This window comes from Schistocerca gregaria, chromosome 1 (assembly GCF_023897955.1).
Source record: "Schistocerca gregaria isolate iqSchGreg1 chromosome 1, iqSchGreg1.2, whole genome shotgun sequence".
Taxonomy (NCBI): Eukaryota; Metazoa; Arthropoda; class Insecta; order Orthoptera; family Acrididae; genus Schistocerca; species Schistocerca gregaria.
In genome coordinates, this window is record NC_064920.1 from 1099064371 (window position 1) to 1099088987 (window position 24617).

The 24617-nt window shown below is 38.6% G+C and overlaps 1 protein-coding gene across 1 annotated transcript in view; it reads left to right on the plus strand.

The window, feature by feature from the left end:
* LOC126282363 (mitogen-activated protein kinase 1) overlaps nucleotides 1-24023 on the plus strand; it is a 358007-nt gene extending 333984 nt beyond the window's left edge. Inside the window, exons 5-8 of the mRNA XM_049982024.1 lie at nucleotides 1889-2005; nucleotides 6055-6411; nucleotides 13587-13743; nucleotides 21097-24023. Of these exons, the coding sequence (XP_049837981.1) occupies nucleotides 1889-2005; nucleotides 6055-6411; nucleotides 13587-13715 (603 nt within the window). The 3' untranslated portion in view covers nucleotides 13716-13743; nucleotides 21097-24023. The remainder of the gene's footprint in view (nucleotides 1-1888; nucleotides 2006-6054; nucleotides 6412-13586; nucleotides 13744-21096) is intronic.
* Nucleotides 24024-24617: the final 594 nt, after the last annotated feature.

Genomic DNA, 24617 nt, shown 5'->3' on the forward strand with positions numbered 1-24617 from the left:
TGAGCAGAACAACCATGTCTGTGAAAAGCAGCACGTGAACTGATCCATCCAATTGTTTAAATTAAAATACTGTAAGGCATAACTTGCTGTGAGAATTGTCGAATGCTAAAATGAAAACATTTCAGTTAAAAGTTTGTTATTCGGTCCAAACAAAAACTACTTTGATATTCAAGTTTACAGGCTGCATTGGTGTGGATTCTCCTTAATTTGCACAGATACATGAATCCTTTGTGCACAGTGGCCTCTCCATTGTTTGCTATTACTTGCACAAATTTCAGACCCCTCTAACAAGCTCATAAATCACAAAGTCACATTTTCTCAAACTGTTGCATTAATTTTTTTCTGTTATCTAATTTGTAATGAATAATCCAAGAGCTTATTCTATTTTATCACATTTTGCATTTTATATAATCGGTCTACTTTCATGTTGATAGAATATTTCAGAAATGTCGTTAATAACAACTGTTCAGAGTAATAAGTGCAGAATGAACCTTATTGTTCCTGAAACTGTATCTTCTTGTTTATGGCTGGTGTTTAGGTTTGATACAGCTGTGTTACCCTCTTCAACAGTGTGTTACTACAGCACCCCACATCCACTTGAACCTGGTTGTTGCCTTCATTCTGCAATTATTAATCCTTGCGCTTCCCTTCACTACCAAATTAACTATTTCCTTATGGCTCAGGATGTGTCCTGTCAACTTGTCTCTATTTGTTAGTTATGTAGTTCCAAAAATTTCTTTTCTCTTTTTTCTCAACTCTGATTCTTCTTCATTACCTAATGATCTTCCTGTCTAATCCTATATAATCGAAAGCATTCTCCTGTAACACCAGGTTTCAAAAACTTCTACTCTCCTCTTTTCTGTACTTCTTATCATCCACATCTTGTTTCCGAATAAGGCTACGCTCCTTACAACTTCTTTTAAAAAATACTTTTTAATTTTGAGATTTAGTTCACTCTGCATCACGTTATTTTATTCAGCTACAACCTGTTACTTTTGTTGATGTTCAACTTAAAATCTGAATTCAAGACAGAATTCGTTCTGAGTAACTGATTTTCTGTATTCTTTACCACCTCTAACAGTACTACAGTGTCCAGGATGAGATTTTCACTCTGCTGTGGAGTGTGCACTGATATGAAACTTCCTAACAGATTAAAACTGTGTGCTGAACCGAGACTCGAACTCGGGACCTTTGCCTTTCGTGAGCAAGTGCTCTACCAACTGAGTTACCCAAGCACTTCCTTTCTTCCAGGAGTGCTAGGTTCGCAGAAGAGCTTCTGTGAAGTTTAGAAGGTAGGAGACGAGGTACTGGCAGGATTGAAGCTGTGAGGATGGGTTGTGTGTTGTGCTTGGGTAGCTCTGTTGTGCTTTGGTAGCTCAGATAGTAGAGCAATTTCCTGTGAAAGGCAAAGGTCCAGAGCTCGACTCTCGGTCCGGCACACAGTTTTAACCTGTCTGGAAGTTTCAGAACTACAGTGTCATTGGCAAATCTTAAAGCATTTATTTTTTCTTTGTGGCCTTCAGTTCTTTTACAGGTGTATCCTTTGTTTCATTTATTGCTTGTTCTGTGTACAAATGGAATAACACAGGGAATTGGTTTCTACCCCGTGTCACTCCCTTCTCAACGACTTCAACCCTCTCATATCCTGTGACTCTTATAACTGGAGTGTAGTTTCTGGACAAGTTTTAGATTGCCTTTTCTCCCTGTATTTAATCCCTGCTGCCTTTATAATTTCAGAGAGTTGTCCAGTCAACACTGTCAAGCCCTTTTCTATAAATGTAGCCACACATTTTACTTCCAGTAGACACTAATTTCTTCAATGATTTGTTGATGTAGAAAATAAAAGTTATTTTATTTTATTTATTATTTATTTTTTTTTTTTTTTCAGATATGCGACTTTGGATTGGCAAGGGTAGCTGATCCTGATCATGACCACACAGGATTTCTTACTGAATATGTAGCTACACGGTGGTATAGAGCACCTGAAATAATGCTTAATTCGAAGGTATGTGATTTTAAAAACTTCCTACAGCCGAGTCCCGCTAATCTGAACCCCAGTAATCCAAACGTTTGGTTAATCCGAACATGAAAAATGTTAGTCTAAGTATGGAGAACTGTATGGTAAACTGCTGTACACACATACTATTTTAATTTACACAGTACAGTAAACATGTATTAGAAAAATTTGGCAAGAAAACATTAGATTTAAATAGTGCATAACAATGAAAGAAAAGCTGTCAAACTTACTATAATACAGCGGATGTTTTATCTCTACTTTTCCAAATAATGTAGCGCAAGGTCAAGGGCTTCTGATGAGTCACTATGTGGCACCAGCTCTCCTTTGGCGCTTTCAGGCTCATTGTGACTTCCATCACAGCAGTCCACTTCTTCCTGGTCGTGAACTAAATCAGCATTAATCAGGTTCTCCACACATGCCCCATCCGCTGCCATCCTTTCATCTATGTCTCCTTCACTAGCTTCTTCACGTCCATTGATAGTCTGTATCATTTGTAGTACATTTTCCTCTTCATTTTCAGCTAGGTTGTCCTGAAATTCAAGAGATGTATACAGTTTTCTCCACGATTTTCTCAGAGTATTTTCTGAAATATTCTGCCATGCCTCAGCAGCTCAATAAACAACATCCTTCACATTGGTATTTTTTATTTTGTCCACTAAAGGAATGCTATCATCTTGGATCAGCATTCTTAAAAATTGTTTTCTGAAAATGTTTTAATGTTTGCCGTACACCCTGGTCCATCGGCTGTAGAAGTAGTGTAACATTTGGCGGCAAAAACTTTGCCACAATTTCTTCATCACATTATTCCTCAGTGCTGGGGCGAGATGATGCATTATCAATCAAAAGGAGCACGGGGAGACAAATGATTTTCCTTAGAAAACCACCGAACAGAGGGAACAAACTGGCAGTGAAACCATTCTTTGAACAGCTTACCATCCATCCATGCTTTTTTCTGGTTTCAATAATATACTGGCAGGGACTTCATGTTGCAGTTTTTAAAAGCTCGGGGCCTAGCAGATTTCCCAATTAGCATTAAAGACAGCTTGTGATTATCAGCACTGTTGCTGCACACTAATAAAGTCACATGATCTTCACACATTTTAAAACCAGGAGCATGGTCTTGTATGTTTTTCATGCCAGGCTTTTTGTTGACAATCCCCTAAAATTAAAGCCAGTCTCGTCAGCATTATAAATTTGTTGGGTAGAATACTTTTCCTCTCTTATCATTTTTTCTTTCACTCTCACCCAAGTATTTCTTTGTTGCATCACAGACAGAAGAAACCGTCTCTCCAGCAATTGTTAGCTGACGGATTCCATGACTTTACATGAATCTGTCCAACCAACCCGTACTCGCACTAAAAACACTCATCACCTTTCATTAAGTTTTTCAGGTAAACAGCCTTCTCTTGAACCAGTGCTCCTCAAAGGAGTTCCCCTTCCTCTTTCCTGCATAAGCCCAAGGAAAAGGCCTTCATCCACTTTATCATACTGGGACTTTTCAAAAGTCTGCCAGATTTAGTGTGTGTTTCCTGAAGACGTTGCACGGGGCTGTTCAAGCTTCACTCGGTTATTCTTCCAACCACAAATGGTTGCTTTACCAACACCCAGTTCCACTGCTAGTTTACATTTTCACCATTGTCTATACACTTCAAAGCATTCTGTTTTTCTTTGAGGGTTAACATTGTATGTTTCCGTTTACTCACAACGAAAATAAATATACCACTACACCTGAACAAATACAATACATCTGTTACATGTGCCAGTGACTGATAATTAACATAACCAAGCACTTTGCGAGCCGACTGGCAGTGCACTGACCTCAGACACTACAAAGGTCTCAACAATGCACAACAACAAGGGCAGGGAGTGATAGTGAGCCATTGTTCCCACACTTGTTCCCATTGTGTACCCACGTATCTGCTTGGTTCACTTAATTCTAGAAACTTGTCACAGTAACGCCGGCTAATCCAAACAAATTGGTAATCTGGTCTCAGTTAGTTCGGATTAATGGGACTCTGCTGTACTCAAATTCTATAAATTTTTATATTGCTGATTCTGTCATTCATTCCTAATGACCCTGCCTATTGGCATTGATTACCAAATCAAATGATTCCATTTTTTCAGAAGATTTCTATGCAGCTTAGAAATTTCTTTAAACCAATTTCAGACACAAAGCTACAGATCACTTCACATTTAACTCCTGTTTATTGTCAGTAATGTTTAAATTAAGTATAACTTTACTATTTGGTATTGATATGAAGTCCCAGCAAAAACAATCAAAATATGGTTTATAGAAAAAGAGGGGATGGAGTGGGGGAAGAATCTCCAATTTAATTAATGGATTCAGCCACTAACTTTAGACAGATAATAATCACATACTAATCAGCAGTGTTAGACATAACAACCAATGCTGCAGAAAAATAATCATTACAAAGGAGTTGTCATATCTTTAAACATGTAATAATTTCATTAATGAAGTAAGTATAAGTAAAGAGTTAAGCAGCTGTGGGGAATGTAGAGAAAAATTGTAGATTGTGCAGCCACCGATTTATCTGCCAGAGAATTTAACAGAAAAATGTTTTCTTTCAATCTTCCATTTAAAAACGGAATGTTTTGAATGGAAATTTAACTTTAGTATCTCTTACATTTAAAATTGTGTCTTTAAATCTTTGTAGATTACAGAGCAGTTAACATACTAGATGTGATCAAAAAGTAAAGGGAATGTTTGTTTTTCTTAAAGAATCTTTCATTTATTCATGAGCATCAGCTTTATGCTCTTCAAAGTCGTCTCCCTCTGATGTTATACGATTGTGTCAGTGCTTTTTCCAGTCTTGGAAGCACTTCTGAAACTCACTTTTTGTTATGGTCTTCTGCTCCTTCAGCAGTGCTGTTTTACTTTCATCAATGGTGGCAAAACGACATCCTTTCATGGTTCTCTTCAGCCTTGGGAACAGAAAGAAGTTGCAAGGGTTCATGTCCGGTGAATACAGTAGCTGTGGAAACATAACGATTTTATTTATTTTTATGGACAGGCTTTGAGATGTGAGTGGAAGCATTATTGTGATGCAATTTCCACAGTTTTGGTTGTTGCTTTCCGATAGTTTCATGCAAATAGAGTGTAACTTCCAAGTAATATTCCTTATTGACCACACGACCATAAAGCAGGAGCTCATGATGCACTATCTCATTGTAATCGAAGACAACAATGAAAAGAACTTTCACCCCCCCCCCCCCCCCCCCCCCCCCCCGGTCTTTGCCTTTTAGGCAGTTTTTCTTGGTACAATTTACAATTGGGCCTTGGTTCTGACGTCGTACCCTTGTACTCATGTTTTGTCACCTGTTGTAACCTTTACTAGTTTTGAATCAAGGTAAACTTCATTCAAAAATTTCTGAGCGATATCTATGGGCTGTCGTTTTTGGGTGAAATTCAGCAGTTTCAGAACAAACTTTCTTGCTGTGTTTCGTGCCCAAAACATCTAAACAATTGTTTGGTCCCAGGCAAAGGACATGCTGACATCAGCAGCAACCTGTCTGATGGTGATTAGGCTGTTTTCCTTAACCATTTTCTTTATTCTTCCACAGTGTTGTCAGTAATGCAAATTCTTTGATCTACCTTTTTCAGAAGTAAAAATTTGCAGAGCGCTCAAAAATATGTATAACCATTTTGACTGTTAACAATAAACTAAATACTCACAACAGCTGAAAATGCAAACATACATCAGGAATCTGTGTAATAACAGAATAACAAAAAATTGAGAACTGGATGTGTAACACCTACAAAAATTTTAAAAAATTCCCATTATTTTTGATAACATCTTGTATGTAACACCTGTGTTGATATTTTGCCAGTGTGTGGTAAGTATTGCTTGCTGTTGTTTAGAATGTTAAATAATGTGTCAACTTTTTTTAGATTTTAAATGGTAATATTTCCAACAATTTCCCACAATTTTAGATTTTCAAACTTCTTTCCTCTTTGGAATTTATGCTTCAAATACTTGTTGTACAAATGTTTGATAATTTCCAATTCTTTTGCACAGGGTTACACAAAATCAATTGATATCTGGTCTGTCGGCTGCATCTTAGCAGAAATGCTATCAAACAGGCCCATTTTCCCTGGAAAACACTATCTAGATCAGCTTAATCACATCCTGGGAGTTTTGGGATCACCAACACATGAAGACCTTGAATGTATCATAAATGAAAAAGCTCGCAGTTACCTTCAGTCATTGCCATTTAAGCCAAAAGTTCCATGGACAAAGTTATTCCCTACAGCTGATCCCAAAGCACTAGACTTGCTGGACAAAATGTTGACATTTAATCCACACAATCGGATAGTAGTTGAAGATGCTTTGGCGCATCCATATCTTGAACAGTACTATGATCCAGCTGATGAGGTAGGTACAGTTTTTTTCATTTAGTGTACTGCTGAGAGAGAGAGAGAGAGAGAGAGAGAGAGAGAGAGAGAGAGAGAGAGAGAGATTGCATATTGTGTGGTGTGGACATTTTACAAGAAGTCATCATCTGCAGTTGAAGACTGAAAAATCATTTCTGCCTTCTCTAAGGTTCAGCATGGATTTTGTATTTGTGTGTGAAACTTGTTAAAACTAAACTCTTATGTGATGTAAAGCATGGGAAAAAGGCGTGAGAATGCCTGTAAATTGAAAGCAAAATTTAAAAAAAAAATACTTTATCAGCCATTTGTTTAATAAATTATCTTATTTTCTAGATTCAGGAATACAAATTTTCTTTTATGTATGTGACATGTAGCAGTACTATGCCTAAACAGTCACATCTTCTAAGAAACAGAGAATATCAAGAGATCCAGTGGGAAATTTTAACTATAGTTCTAGGTCATACATCTGGGATCTTTTTCTCATTTTATGTAAGATATACTTTGTCAACCACAGATCAGTCATCAACCTATATTGAGTAGTGGTTTCATAATGTGTAAGAGAATCAGAAAATATGACAAGATAATAATGTCTTAGTTTTTGTATTCTTCTTTCCACTCCAATGACAGTCGGGAGACAAATATAGTACAGAAAGTTGTGATGGAATGTTAAAATTTAGCAGTAAGGGTAACAGCTCACCAAACAGTAGAGGCATGAAATTTGTCAATGTAACTGTGATCTGGGAGCCGAGTGGTTAGCTGAATAGTGTGCACTGCAGTTGGCGTGATTGTGACAAGTTTCACAGGGTGCTGCCCAAGTCCTATGTGACCAGTTGGTCGGGTTTGGTAATGTGTGTGCTTAACTAATATGAGACGGAAAATGTATTTTTCTCTACGTTTTCCTTGTCACCTTTGTTATGCACACGTTTTACTGGCCCAATTGGTGTGTTCATGTGAGACTTCAGTGACACACTGTAGCAGCCAGCACAAATGTTTACAGCGCAGCACATGCATCTAACCACTGGACTGTTGGAACACAGTTAATGATGACTCTGCGCCACTACTGGCTGGTGAGTTTTTATCTTTGCAGATGCAGCATATCTCGTGCAGGGCCAGCTGGTGTCAAAGATCATATGTAGGCCAAAAGTTTTGTTTGAATTGCTCTGATAGTTTCAGTGACTCAACACAAAAGAAAGTCCTACTCCTAAATTGTTTACAAGATTTGATGTGGGAGAGACACGCATTGCCAAAGTTGAGTATACAAATGTTTAAATGTACTAACTGTCTTAACAGTTCATAACAAAAAGAAAGATTTTTGGTTTTACTTCATTTTGTAGTTGTTGTTAAGAGACGGTCTGGAGTTTGCGTTTCTAGTGTATTTAGTATTCAAAGTAAAGAAACAGAAATTCAGAACAGAAACTTCATGTTGTATTTGCCTGTTACTTTAGATAAGATGATCCATCAGATATTTGACTCGCTGTTTGTACCCGTTTCAATTGGACTTCCGCCATCTTTGTGGCAAAAACTACTTTTACTTGAGATCGTTATACTTATTGAATCAAATTTGAACATAAAGTTTTGAGGGTAAGGTTAGTCCTCTGTGTCAGACTGACTGCTGATGTTAGACTGTGTCTGATTTATATCATGTGATCTTCCTGTTTTTGTTTGTTAATGAGAGCTTGTTGCAGCAGGCAAGGTAATACAGGGTGTACATAGAGTCCATGCACAAGAACTAAACATTATACAGATGTCATACATATTGCATTATGAGGAGAAACACTGAATATATATATATATATATATATATATATATATATATATATATATATATATATATATATATATATATATATATATATATATATATATATAAAACAGAAAGAAACTTCCACATGGGAAAAATATATTAAAAATAAAGATTCCAAGACTTACCAAGCGGGAAAGCGCTGGCAGACAGGCACATGAACAAAACACACAAACACACACACAGAATTACAAGCTTTCGCAACTGGCAGTTGCTTCGTCAGGAAGGAAGGAAGGAGAGGGAAAAATGAAAGGGTGTGGGTTTTAAGGGAGAGGGTAAGGAGTCATTCCAATCCCGGGAGCGGAAAGACTTCCCTTAGGGGAAAAAAAGGACAGGTGTACACTCGCACACACACACACACACATATCCATCCGCACATACACAGACACAAGCAGACATATTTAAAGGCAAAGAGTTAAGGGCAGAGATGTCAGTCGAGGCGGAAGTACAGAGGCAAAGAAGTTGTTGAAAGACAGGTGAGGTATGAGCGGCGGCAACTTGAAATTAGCGGAGGTTGAGGCCTGGCGGATATCGAGAAGAGAGGATATACTGAAGGGCGAGTTCCCATCTCCGGAGTTCGGATAGGTTGGTGTTGGTGGGAAGTATCCAGATAACTCGGACGGTGTAACACTGTGCCAAGATGTGCTGGCCGTGCATCAAGGCATGTTTAGCCACAGGGTGATCCTCATTACCAACAAACACTGTCTGCCTGTGTCCATTCATGCGAATGGACAGTTTGTTGCTGGTCATTCCCACATAGAAAGCATCACAGTGCAGGCAGGTCAGTTGGTAAATCACGTGGGTGCTTTCACATGTGGCTCTCCCTTTGATTGTGTACACCTTCCGGGTTACAGGACTGGAGTAGGTGGTGGTGGGAGGGTGCATAGGACAGGTTTTACACCGGGGGCGGTTGCAAGGGTAGGAGCCAGAGGGTAGGGGAGGTGGTTTGGGGATTTCATAGGGATGAACCAAGAGGTTACGAAGGTTAGGTGGACGGCGGAAAGACACTCTTGGTGGAGTGGGGAGGATTTCATGAAGGATGGATCTCATTTCGGGGCAGGATTTTAGGAAGTCGTATCCCTGCTGGAGAGCCACATTCAAGGTCTGATCCAGTCCTGGGAAGTATTCTGTTACAAGTGGGGCACTTTTGGGGTTCTTCTGTGAGAGGTTCTGGGTTTGAGGGGATGAGGAAGTGGCTCTGGTTATCTGCTTCTGTACCAGGTTGGGATTTCTCGAACGCCTGGAATCCGTACCCAGTCTGTTACCCCCAGAAACCATCCTGGTAACCATTGATGCCACTTCCCTATACACAAATATCCCGCACGTCCAGGGCCTCGCTGCAATGGAGCACTTCCTTTCACGCCGATCACCTGCCACCCTACCTAAAACCTCTTTCCTCGTCACCTTAGCCAGCTTCATCCTGACCCACAACTTCTTCACTTTTGAAGGCCAGACATACCAACAATTAAAGGGAACAGCCATGGGTACCAGGATGGCCCCCTCGTATGCCAACCTATTTATGGGTCGCCTAGAGGAAGCCTTCTTGGTTACCCAAGCCTGCCAACCCAAAGTTAGGTACAGATTTATTGATGACATCTTCATGATCTGGACTCACAGTGAAGAACAACTCCAGAATTTCCTCTCCAACCTCAACTCCTTTGGTTCCATCAGATTCAGCTGGTCCTACTCCAAATCCCATGCCACTTTCCTAGATGTTGACCTCCATCTGTCCAATGGCCAGCTGCACACATCCGTCCACATCAAACCCACCAACAAGCAACAGTACCTCCATTATGACAGCTGCCACCCATTCCATATCAAACGGTCCCTTCCCTACAGCCTAGGCCTTCGTGGCAAACGAATCTGCTCCAGTCCTGAATCCCTCGACCATTACACCAACAACCTGAAAACAGCTTTCGCATCCCGCAACTACCCTCCCAACCTGGTACAGAAGCAGATAACCAGAGCCACTTCCTCATCCCCTCAAACCCAGAACCTCTCACAGAAGAACCCCAAAAGTGCCCCACTTGTAACAGAATACTTCCCAGGACTGGATCAGACCTTGAATGTGGCTCTCCAGCAGGGATACGACTTCCTAAAATCCTGCCCCGAAATGAGATCCATCCTTCATGAAATCCTCCCCACTCCACCAAGAGTGTCTTTCCGCCGTCCACCTAACCTTCGTAACCTCTTGGTTCATCCCTATGAAATCCCCAAACCACCTCCCCTACCCTCTGGCTCCTACCCTTGCAACCGCCCCCGGTGTAAAACCTGTCCTATGCACCCTCCCACCACCACCTACTCCAGTCCTGTAACCCGGAAGGTGTACACAATCAAAGGGAGAGCCACATGTGAAAGCACCCACGTGATTTACCAACTGACCTGCCTGCACTGTGATGCTTTCTATGTGGGAATGACCAGCAACAAACTGTCCATTCGCATGAATGGACACAGGCAGACAGTGTTTGTTGGTAATGAGGATCACCCTGTGGCTAAACATGCCTTGATGCACGGCCAGCACATCTTGGCACAGTGTTACACCGTCCGAGTTATCTGGATACTTCCCACCAACACCAACCTATCCGAACTCCGGAGATGGGAACTCGCCCTTCAGTATATCCTCTCTTCTCGATATCCGCCAGGCCTCAACCTCCGCTAATTTCAAGTTGCCGCCGCTCATACCTCACCTGTCTTTCAACAACTTCTTTGCCTCTGTACTTCCGCCTCGACTGACATCTCTGCCCTTAACTCTTTGCCTTTAAATATGTCTGCTTGTGTCTGTGTATGTGCGGATGGATATGTGTGTGTGTGTGTGTGCGAGTGTACACCTGTCCTTTTTTTCCCCTAAGGGAAGTCTTTCCGCTCCCGGGATTGGAATGACTCCTTACCCTCTCCCTTAAAACCCACACCCTTTCATTTTTCCCTCTCCTTCCTTCCTTCCTGACGAAGCAACTGCCAGTTGCGAAAGCTTGTAATTCTGTGTGTGTGTTTGTGTGTTTTGTTCATGTGCCTGTCTGCCAGCGCTTTCCCGCTTGGTAAGTCTTGGAATCTATATATATATATATATATATATATGACGATGTAAATAAAACAGAAAGAAACTTCCACATGGGAAAAATATATTAAAAATAAAGATTCCAAGACTTACCAAGCGGGAAAGCGCCGGCAGACAGGCACATGAACAAAACACACAAACACACACACAGAATTACTAGCTTTCGCAACCGATGGTTGCTTCTTCAGGAAGGAGAGGGAAAGATGAAAGGATGTGGGTTTTAAGGGAGAGGGTAAGGAGTCATTCCAATCCCGGGAGCGGAAAGACTTCCCTTAGGGGAAAAAAAGGACAGGTGTACACTCGCGCCTTTAAATATGTCTGCTTGTGTCTGTGTATGTGCGAATGGATGTGTGTGTGTGTGTGTGTGTGTGTGTGTGTGTGTGTGTGTGTGTGTGTGTGAGTGAGTGAGTGTGAGATCGGGTTATAGGGGATGCCATTTCATGAAACAGCTGTCCCCTTCTGTAGCATGGCTGGTCCATCGATGCGGTAGCACTGACTTTTGGCAAATTACCTAACTACGCTGAGGCGGTATATGTGGGGGAGGGGGGGAACAACTTCCAGGGTTTCTCTTCAAAATGACATATGTATGATATCTGTACAATGTTTGGTTCTTGTGCAATAAATATTTTAAAGTTTTCCTAGATTTTATGTACACCCTGTATTTGTATTCGTGGTTACTGTGTATTACAATAAGACTTCATTGTCTCTTTTTCTCAATGAAAATAGAATAGAAGGTAAGTAGGTGGGCTGAAACTGCCACCTGTAGTGGCAGTTCCATTACAATCTAAGTTTCTGATAATGGTATTTGCCAGGGACTGTTTACATCCAGCATTGGTTTAGGTCCACTGTTTAGTATGCAGAGACTTCATTCATTCATTTATTAATAGTGTTATGGAATGGACTCCTACAGTTTTTCGTTGCACAGGATGGTATTAAGTGACAACAGGACCAAGAGTAAACAAATTGATGAATATTTGGCGTGTTGATAAGTTGGTACATAGCCCTTTTGTTGGGACACAGGGCATTTTTTAGGAAATGCAGGATGTCTTTCAAATGATCAGTTCTTGGCATTAACTCTTACTGGCAACCCCAGACAGAAATAATGTATAGATCATCGGACATGACATAATTGAATTATTTGTTATATTGCTACTAATCACATTCTGTTTAAGAACCCAATATCTAGAAGCTTGTTGTTATAGGTTTGCACAAAACATGTTGTTTATCTTCATGTGTCCCACAGAGACTGTATTGTGTGAATCTTAAAGCAGTGAGGTTCTGTATACTGGATCCTCATCCACATCAACTGTTTGTTTTTGCTACCCTAATGTGATCTTCTGTCCAAAGAGGAGTTTGTTGTAACTCTTAATATTCACATCAGTAAATGTAAGCAAGTATTTTCATCGCTGCATAACTATTGCAACTCACATCCATTTGAGCCTGCTTATTGTAGTTACGTTTTGGTCTCTCTCTACGGTTTTTACTGCCATTACTAAATTGACTAGTCTTTGATGCCTCAGAATGTGTCGTATCACCTTTTCCCTTCTATTAGTCAATTCATACTAGAAATTTTTTTCCCAGTTTGATTCAGTATCTATTCATTAGTTATCTAATCTTCAGCATTCTTCTACGTTACCAAATTTCAAAAACATCTCTCTCTTTCAGTCTGTACTGTGTGTTGCCTACATTTCACTTCTGTAGAAGGCTGGATTCCAGAGGTATACTTTCAGAAAATACTTTCTAACACCAAAATTTATCTTTTCTTTCTAGTTTAATTTTATTATTCTTTAATTTTAGAGATTATACAGAGTTCTGGACTGTTTTGAGTCAGGCACAAAAGAAGAGCAAAAATGAAATGGGAAAAGTTATTGGTTGTGATGCACCTGATGATCCTTCCACTTCAATATTTTACTTGGGTAGATTTTACTTGTGTTTATTATTTTTTCCCTTTTAGTCTTCTCTCCTTGTGAGGTAAGATCTCAGTGACTCTGTCATAAAGTTTTTTTACTCATAAAAAAGGCAGTTGATTTGTCTTTACACGAAAAAAGCAGACACAAACCAAATCCAATTTTAGAATGCAAACGATGCCGAACAGCTGTACAGAGCATTTTTTTTATTAAACTTTCAAAATTTGAAATTTTGTAGTGTTCCATTTTTTATCAATGAATTTTGGAGCCATTGTGCAGGGCACCTTTATTTTGTGTGTTCAGTGTTTGTTTGCTCACTGTTTTTCAGCCTAGGATTCCCATAATACTTATAAATAAAAATTGGCATGTTTCAGAAAAGTATATGATGCTATTAAGATAATTCTACTTTTCAGCCTGTTGCAGAAGAACCATTCCGATTTTCTATGGAACTTGATGACTTGCCAAAAGAAACACTGAAAGAATACATATTTGAGGAAACAGCTTTGTTCAAACAGAGGATGGCTCAGGAACAGAATATGTAGTGCAGTCATAAATATGTAAAGCACTCGTGTATGTACCAAACCTCCAAGCATTTCTTTTTTCATTGCATTGTAATTACAGAAATGTTGAAAAACCTTACATAAAGCCATTCAGTACAAAATATGTAGAACTTCAGTATCTTCATGTGAATCTTGTCTACAGAGGAGTAATATCTTACAGTACACTGTTTAATTATTTTATACACAAGTAAAGTGTAACTTCTATTAAGTAATAGATTAGCTAAAATTAATTTTATGTGTAATTCCAATTCCAATATTTTCACACAGTAATCTATAATGTCTACAAAATATCATTTATGTATGAATAAGCTATGTGAGTGTCATCCTTCTTGCAGTTTTGTGGTTGTAAAGATAGCTTGTGAGAGTGGTTTTTGAAAATGTCTTTGTGTATATTATTTCGTTTCAGTTGCCAGAATTTTTTATCAGAAGTAATTGAATTATGTTGTAGATTTAGTTAATCGGCCTGAAACTTCAGAACTTTATTATATTTGCCAGTTCAAAAAACTAATACTTTACGAGCTAGGGTTGCTGGGCAATACCATGTGGGAGGTGAAATGTATAGCACTGGTGGCACACACACACACACACACACACACACACACACACACACACACACACACACACACACACACACACACACACACACACACACAAAAGTGAGAGACTTGTAACTTTAGGAACTAATACTTCCTTCCTCGGAGAGGAGAGAGGGATAAGTTGGAGAATGTTCAAAGGAAGGCCAGATCACCCAGACCCTGGAGTGATAGGGACCCATCAGTGATAAGGATGATAGTAAACAAAGATGAAGGGGAATGTGTCCCTGGAGGGGGGGGGGGGGGGCGAAGTCTCCAAAGAAGGTAAGTGTGGGTGTGTGTAGATAAGAGGGGACGAGATGTGTTAACACATGTTAAGTCCATGATTTCAAGTATTGTCCCGTTTAAGAAATATCATAGATCCGGGACTGATGAGCAGAGCAGTCTGAGTTATAGTGGGGAAGTGGGTAGTCTCCACATGACTCGTGATCTTGCTGCTTCCTTTTCATTTAATGCTCTCACATCAAATGAAAACAAAATGGATTTCTGTGGCCGGAAGCTATCAAGTTAATTAAAATATGTTCACATAATTATGGAAGGCAAAATTTGTTGTTATTTTCAGATTTTATTTTATTTCCACTTTTCTGACAGTCAAGCATTAATTGCCTTGCAAAACAATGAAATTGTTTTTGTCAGTATGCTAAAAAAATTTGGCTTTTATTGATCTTTTCTGCTGAGGCAATCAGTGTATTTGAAACGAAGTGTTTAGTACCAGGCTATTGGCTAGGTTCAACTATTCGCTGCATTTCAAGTGCACATTTTCATCTTCTAACACATGTGGCATTATGCCATAATAAAGAACCAAACATGAGATAATACTGTACTGGTTCTCTAAGAGATTTTATATCCCGAAAACCACACTGAAAAGCTTGTAATATCAGGTTGAGGATTACTTCATTGGGAATCTGGACATATGAATGTGCACTTTAAGTATGCACTTTAAATGTGCTTATTCCGATGCTTTGGGGGTATCCTATGATGTCTTGTTTCTTTTATGCCATAGTGTAAGATCTTTTAATGTATTACAATTACGAACATATGGGTGTCCTCCGTCATCGTAGCTGCACAAGCACGATGGCGCCTGTCATCTGGCACTCTGTGGCAACTGCTGAAACGAACCTATTTCTAACAGATTGCGGGAAAATGTTGCGAATGCTGATTTGAAAAGTAATACTTTCAAAGTAAATTTCCTTTAACACAAGTTCAACTATGTGCGAGAATGTACGATGAATTTCTTAAATCACACAGAGTTTGACACTCATTTAAAAATCAGCTTTTTGATGACGAGCCATTTAGAAGAGTTTCGAGCCCAGCAGATCAGACATTTATCTCGTTATTAAAAATTTTACTGGCACATTTGTGTGATATATCTTAAAGTGTAATACGCGCAAAAAGATCAACATTATATTTGGAAGCTTAGCTTCTCTTGCAGCTTATTAACCTTAGAGATCAACATTATACTTGAAAGCTTTTCTTTTCTTGTAGTAACACTATGTATATCAATTTAAACCATTAACTTTTCTTGTTTGTGTGTCCGCACTACTTAACAGTGATGTTGCTGATTGGCTGACTACATCATGTGTCCTACACTCTGAATATCCACTGTCATCGGCTGGTGAGATCATGTGACATGAGCTATGACTGGCTTACAAAAGTGCATCGCAATCTCGATTTCAATGCTTGTGAAAGTAACATGCAGTTTTTGATGGAATTAGAATTTATACTTTCGTAATACGAAAATATACAGGGTAAATGTTGCTTCACAACAAAGATCTTTCCAAAACGCCACTCCTCGTTCTATTTTATAAAGTGCGGGGAAATTCTATGCCCGTGTATAAAACCATAACCATTCAAAAGATCGATAAGTTTTGCAGTTCTGAGGGAAACTATACTGTCACTTAACACGGAAAAAGTATATTTCCGCCTGGGAGAAAGTGTACTTTTAGTCGGGAAATCAGGGAATTTGTTTTCCTTGTCCGCATTTACACCTGGTGAGTGGAGGGTCTCTACTAAAGGCTTCATCGACTGTATGACGGACTTGGATGCAGATTTCTAGACCTGTGTTATCATCTGGGGATTTGTAGGACTCACCTTGATAGGTCAGGTGTCCACTACATAAAGGAAGCAGCTACTTTGGTAACAGAGTACTTGTGGAGTATAAACAGGATTTTTAGGCTAGGTGGTAATTTCAGGTGCTCCGATGAACACTCGCCAGTCAATTCACAGCAAGGGAAGTCAAATGGCTTCAGAATAAAGACACTTTGACTGTCACAATTTTATCAGTAAACTGTCAAAGTATTTATGATAAAGTTCTCGAATTTACTACACTCCAGGAAAGTTCTTGCACTCAAATTACTCTTGGTACTGAGAGCTGGCTGAAACCCAAAGTCAAAATCTCTGAGATATTAAGCGACTTGTTGAATGTATATCGGAAATTCAGATTAGAGCCCAAAGGAGGGGGGAGTTTTGATTGCACTAGACAAAAATATTGTGTCTGTTGAGATCGAAATTCAGTGTGATGGTGAAGTTGTCTGGTTGCGTATAACGGATGTGAGTGAGTCTGAGTTAATTGTTGGATGTTTTTGCCAGCCACCTGATTCTGCTGTGGCAGTTCTAGAGTCATTCAAGAAAAGTCTATGGTCAATAGTATGTAAATAACCACGTCATGCAGTACTAGTTGAATGCGACTTTAGCCTGCCAGGTATAGACTGGCATTATATGGATTCATTGGGGGAGGTTGGGGGAGGAGGTGCCACAGACAGAAAGTCGTGTGAAATACTTTTGAACACAATTTTCTGAAAATTGTCTTGAGCAGGTAGCTTGGCAGCCCACATGCAATGGAAGTATCTTAGACCATGTAGCTACAAGTAGACTGGACCTTATCGAAAATCTCGGTATAGAAATGGGGATTGGTGATCATGATGTATAGCCATTATGATTACAAAAGTTAATAAATCAGTCAAGAAGGCTAGGAGAGTGTTTCAGCTAGATAAGAGCAGATAAGCAGTTATTAACACGTCACGTAGACAGTGAATTAGCATCACTTAGTTTCAGTATGATGGATGTAGCAGAATTATGGGCAAAGTTTAAGCAGATTATAAATTGTGGTCTGTAGATTTTCCATGCCTAGTAAGTGAATAAAGGATGGAAAAAACCCTCCATAGTTTAATAACAAAATTGGCAAGATGCTGAGGAAGCAGGGATTGTTTCACTCTAGGTTCAAAAGGGGACACACAAATAGTGACAGTGAAGGACAGTAGAGATCTGTGTGCCTGTGAAAAGATCTGTGCGCGAAACCTACAGCAACTACCACATTTACACCTTAGCAAAAGATCTGGCAGAGAACCCAAGAAAATTCTGGTCGTATGTAAAATCGCTAAGTGGTTCTAAGGCTTCCATTCAGTCCCTTGTTGCCAACCTGGTGTTTCAGTTGAAGATAACAAAACGAAGGCTGAGGTTTTAAATTTCACATTCAACAAATCATTCACATAGGAGAACCATACAGACATACCGTCATTTGACCATCGGACAGACTCCTGTATGGATGACATAGAAATTAACATACCTGGCGTAGAGAAACGACTTAAAGATTTGAAAGCAAATAAATCGCAGGTTCGGATATAACTCAAGTTTGATTTTACAAAGAGTACTCTGCAGCATTGGCCCCTTACCTAGCTTGCATGTGTCATGAATTTCTTGTCCACCACAAAGTCCCAAGCAACTGGAAAAAACGTAGGTGATTCCATTGTATAAGAAAGGTAAAAGAATGGACCTGCAAAATTACAAATCACTATCCCTAATTTCTGTCTGCTGTAGAATCCTAATCACTTCCTCAGTTCAAATACAATAACTTTTTTGAGGCTAAGAAGCGTATGTCCATGAATCAACATCGTTTTAGAAAGAATCGTTCATGAAAACCTCAGCTTGCCCTTTTTTTCGCTGATAAGCTGAGAACTATGGGTGAAGGGCAACATGCAGATTCCATATTTCTAGATTTATGGAAAGCATTTGGCCTGGTGCCCCCATTGCTGGCCCTTAACAAACGTACAAGCATTTGAAATAAGTTCACATATATGTGAGTAGTTCAAGCACTTCTTAAATAATATAACCCAGTATGTTGTCCTTGTGACAGGTGTTCATCAGAGACAAGGGTATTGCCAGGAGTGCCCCAGGAAGGTGTAAAAGGACCGCTGTTGTTCTCTATATACATTAATGATTTGCCAGACAGGGTGGGCAGCAGTCTCCTATTGTTTGCTGATGATGCCATGGTGTATTGGAAGGTGTTGAAGTTGAGTGAGTGTAGAAAGGTACAAGACGACTTGGACAAAATTTCCGGTTGGTATGATGAATGGCAGCTAGCCCTAAATGTGGAAAAAATGTAAGTTAATGTGGATGAGTAGGAAGAACAAACCTGTAATGTTTGGATACACTATTACTAGTGCCATGCTTGACACATTAAAGTCATTTAAATATCTGGGCGTGTCATTGCAAAGTGATATGAGGTGGAATAAGCACGTGAGAACAGTGTTCGGTAAGGGAAATGGTAGACTTCTGTGTACTGCTAGAGAGTTCGGGATCCATACCAGGTTGGATTGAAGGGAAACATGTAAGCAATTCAGAGGCGGGCTGCTAGATTTGTTACTCGTAGGTTCAAACAAAATGTAAGTGGTAGGGAGATGCTTCAGGAACTCAAATGGGAAGCCCTGGAGGGACAGTGACATTCTTTTCAAGAAACACTATTGAGAATGTTAAGAGAACTGGCATTTGAAGCTGACTCCCAAACGATTCTACTGCCACCAACATACATCACGCGTAAGGACCACAAAGTTAAAAAAAGAGAAATTAGGGTTCATACAGAGGCGTACAGACAGTCATTTTTCCCTTGCTTTATTTGCAAGTGGAACAGGAGGGAAATGGCAAGTAGTGGTACAGGGTACCCTCCGCCACACACTGTATGGTGGCTTGCGGACTATCTACGTAGATGTAGGTACACACAGTTGCTCTGTGTATCTTCTGTCTTTGCTTGATCATGAAGATATCCCAGACTAAGGGGTAATACTCAAGTTATTTGAGGGTGTTGCACACTATCTCCTTCGTAAATGGACAACACTTTATGGGGATTCTTCCAGTGAATTTCAGCCTGGCATCTGCTCTTCCTATGATTAACTTTCAGTGATAATTCCAGTTTAAGTCACTATGTACACATCCTAGATGTACTGCCTGTATCCGCATAGTGTTGATTCTGTGCAGCAGGTCATCCTGCATTCGCTACAGTTTTCTAGCAGTCTGACTTCTGTAGTTACGACGACATAATGTGCAAATAGACTTTTGTGGCTTCTGACGTTATCCACTAGTTTGTTTATGTATTTTGTGAACGGTAATGCTCCTACAAAACTCTCTTTGAGTAAGTGTGAAGATACCTTTATGGGTGAATATGGCGTGTGGGAGATCTGTTTGTGAAGTAGGTCTTGGGGGTAGTGCCTTACTGAATAGCGTAGGTTTGTCTGTTACTGCTGATCAGCCATCCATGGTTGGCTTGACTGCATTTAAGTGTGGAAGGGTTTGCAACTATGAAAATGGAGTTAGTTTCTGTAGGTGGTATGTTTTTTGTGGATTGGTGACATTATTCAGCCATTAATGGGGTTGAGGTTAATGCTCAGAAAATTCTAATGCTGAGCTGAAAAGGGGAAGGTGAAATGAATTGGAGAAATGGTATTAAGGTGATGGAGGAATATGGGTAGTGCCTTGCTCTTGGTCCATATCATGAATGTAGCATGAGTGAACCACGCAAGGGCCTTAGGATCTTGGGGAAACAGAAACAATTTCTCATGGTAAAATTTACATTTTAAGGTGTCATGTGGGTGGCAGTGACTGTCCCGCAGATTTATTTTTATATCTTTATTTTGAGTGAATAGTATTTATTAGTAAAGATATAGTTGGCGACAAGTGGGAGTGAATTTAAAGTCAGTAGGACATTGAGAGTTTGGAGTGTTGATAGTACAGAAGTGTGTCAGCAGCTTTGTATTATGGATGAAGTAGCAAAGACCTGTAGGATTCAGATGAAACTGTTGGAGAGAATAAATAATCAAGAAATAGTCACTATAGACAAGGCTTTAATTTGCTGTTATTTCTATTTTTAACAAAAAAGTTTTTTACTGGGCTTTCAAGGAACCAGTGTAGTGTAGGTCCATATATGTTTAATATGTAATCTTACTGGCTGCTGTAAAGAGTGTTGACTATTGAATACTTACAGTAACATTTTTCATAAATGCCATTCTGAGTGTTATTCATATAGAGAACGAACACTCAGTGTGGGGACATAGGAAATGAAAAATTTGTTCTGAATGAAGTAAATGTCTAAGGCCTAAAATACTCTCCATGGCCTGTTGGAATTGTAATCGTACATGTCTGTATTTTAAAAAAGTCTCCTCTGCCTCTTCCCCCAGTAGCAAGTAGTTTTCCTTACTCTGTAAGTGTATCTTAGTATGCAATGCCATTTGTATGTTAAAAGGTGTTGATACATTATCCAACAACTGATTGGAACTATATTGTATTTGAAGAACTGTGGATGGGGACGTCACATGAAATGTCTCAAAGCAATGTGAGTGCACTCATCTTCATCCACAGAGACAAACCAGTAGGAATTGTTTGCCTCAGTGTCATTGTTTTAGTAATGATGTGTTCAGTTGTTAGGCTAAGACTATAAGGCATGTAAACTATTGTACTTTTCATTTGACATATTTATATTAGCACTTCTATTTTCTTTGCAGCTTTGCACAAGCGAAGTGTTTGCTCCACTACATGACCATCACATGTTTCCGGTCGCCTGTGTTCATTATTCTTGTACCATGCTTTGGTATGGGGAAACACAGGAGTTAAATGGAGGAGACATATCCTTTTTGCCAGATGTTAAATGGTTCTGCTGGTAATAAATATTCATGTTATTATTGTACAGGACTCAGTAGTATATTTTGGTCATTTGTGTCCTTCTATCTGTGATTTATGTAATTTGATCCTGCCCTCCATCTTTAAACTTATTACATAAATGTATTTTACATTTAGAGTTATGAAAGTAAGTCCTCATCATCACAGATTCATCAAGTCAATTTAAAAAGTGTTAAAATATTTCAAACAGCTCTTTAAAAGTACATAAATTGCATCTTGATAATTTGTATTCCTCAAACAGTTAACTATACATAATTATTGCTTGTTTCATTTTAGTTTAATGCACAACTAATATTGGACAAATTTGACTTTTTAATCAGTGTCACTAAAAAGTGATGGTGACACTGTATTTTTATGAGATGCAGTTTGTATTTCGAGTTTTCAGCTTCCCTAACTTCCCGTATTTGAACTTGTACCCTGATTGGCTAAAAATCTTTATTTTTATTACCAGTTGAAAAGAAACTTGTGCTCTTTCTATGTGTTGTTTAATTGTGAGAATCAGTGATTGGTGGTAAAGCAATGTGTATTTATTATACATAAAGTGGAAAAGTATCCTAAATCACTATTTCAGTATTTTAAATGTGAAGACTACTGAATATGATTTTTCTTTGTCATTGGTCATATTTTCCTCTACATCATAATCATCATCCATCATCTACATATAAAACACACACACACACACACACACACACACACACACACACACACACACACACACACATTCGCTCTCGCACACTATTTACTTCTATATATCTCTGTATCTATTAGTGTTTTTGTCTTATCTTATTCATCTAAATGTCTATTCAGAATAATTTTATGTGCAACTTGTTGCAAAAGACAGAACTGAAGCCTTCGGCTGTATTGGAGAGTAATGCAAACGTACATGGATGTATGGCGTGTGATGAAGACTAACTGGGAGGCTGGTGCAGCACAGTGAAACACACACTCACAGTTTCAGTTCTATAGTGGATGAACTGAGTAACTCTACAGTGCTGAGACGAAGTCAGTGTGCTGGCAGCCCAGTTGCAGTATGTGTGTGCATTACACATATGTATTTCAAGAATTATGTGTGCGACAGAGTGATATACAACCAAAAATTGTGAAATTATGTGGCCTAAATACTTTTGGAATTTTCTTCAGATAGTTATTTTAGTGTTGAAAGACAGTTTAGCTATGTTAGGTTAGCAGACCGTGATAGTTCTTTGAATTTTAGATAAACATTTAACTAAATTGCAGAATAATTTTTTGATTCATTACAATATGTCTCAAGGCGACAGTGAGAAGGATGCCATATTATTTTTACAGCTTACCTTGTCATTTAAGGAAAAAATGTTGTTCCATTTTATCTACTGTAAACCTATGAGTGTTTTGGCATTTAGTGTACGTGGAGATAGGTGATATTTATGAAGCTTTTTGCGCAAAAATACCATGCTAGTTAGTTAAACTAGTAGGTACAAATTTGTTGTATGTAGTGTTCTGTTATATTTTTCACATTGTTAATACTGTATTTATGTCAGTAGATTATCACACAGACTGTTTGTGAAATATTGAGTAAGGAACGTTATAAAAAACCATAGTCACAGTTGATGTCCTGGTCTGTGAAGTATTTGCTGCGTAAATAAATTAGTGTCTTGGTTTTGCAGTGAATATTAAAATTTTGTTATGTCTTGAATAAAAACTTTCATGTGCACTACATTCAGTCCTATTTTGAACAATTACTTTCGTGTATTCATCGTAGGAACACAAAGTTCACTAAATGTTCACGTAGATACAAACTCCTATGATGTGTTTGTATTTCTGCTTTTTTTCCAGCTAGAAGCAGTGAATCTTCATGTAAGATTTCAACTAGTGGTGGGTTATGAGTTACTCCTCTTGTTCTCTCTTGGAACTTAATTATGTGTTGATGGAGTGGCCTTAAAATCTCTGTGTAATTGGTGGAGTGGCCTTAAGACTTATTCATTGGGTCATAATTAAAATAAACACTTTTATTTCTTGGCTTTTGAGCTGGTAAAGAGAGAGTTTCATCTCCACCTAGAGCTGTCATTGAACAACATTGTTTTGTACTTTGAAATTTAATTAATTATTATTGTATTCAAATGTATAATTTTTGATGAATAATATATACACTGACTGAATAAAAATAAAATGCTGTGTAATCATAATGCCTTTTAAACTCTGCTGACTTCGTGTATGTAGTAAAAATATAGAAAGGCCAAAATTAAGGCAGTCATCATAAAATGAGCCTTATGGATTACTTAGTTTGCAGCGAGGATAATTATTCTGTGGATGGATGTTTCTGTTAGAAGTCTCCCATTGCTTTTACAAGAAGGTACAGTGTTTTGTAATATCAAGTCTTGGAATACATCAAACATCAGTCACTTTTATCTCCATGTCTGGTGCTGTGATATGTGTGATGTGACATGTATGTACTGGTTAAGAAATCATTCAGATAAAACTATTTTGTACCATTTGTACATTGGTATGTATTCATACTTTACTTTAGTGTGTGTAATATATCTTATTGGTGAGCATGGTGTTTTTGCGTATGTTGTCACGATTGTTGTTGTATTAAATTATTCGGAACTGTCTGTTTCTGCAGTGCAGTGGTTTTACTGGTTATAATTCATTTTAGTGAAAAATTTACCATTTCCTCAGTAAATACAGTATTACCATTATCATGATGATTATTATTACTATTATTATACTCATCAAATTGTTGTGCTAAAAATAAAAGCTTTGTTAGCAATGTTAACTCATTCATTTAAACATGTGCCAATCCTGAAGTAATATGTCCTCAAAATTTTCAAAGCTACAACAATTTTAATTCTGGGCCAATACTTCATGTTCTGCTATAATCATCAAAAGCCCGAGTTTCTTGCTGTGGATGTGATTCAAGGTGAATGTCAATTTAGAGTTATGTGAAAGCCCATAGCAAGTTGATATGAACAAGTGGCAGCACAAAAAGTTGTAGTTGCTGAAATCTGAATACTGATGATGTTATGCAGGAGCCAATTCCATTACAGAGTCTACACTACAGCTCATAAAAATAAAGGACACTTGGTGATGGTGAGTGTAGTTGAGGGACATATGCCTTGTTGACACTCATCATGAAACACACCCTCTAAAAATCGCAAGAAAGTCCTGCAGCCATGAGGTAGAGTCGGGGATGGAAGGAGAGTGAAATACCTGAATATCACAGAATGTAGTATAGTGACTTTGTAGTTTGTTGGCATAGTCAGCAAACTGATAAGCAACTGCACAGCAACAATTATTTTGTTCTTGTATTGTTTTAAGTTGTTTAATCTCCATTAATCACAAAATCAACGGAAAGAGTATTTCACAATTC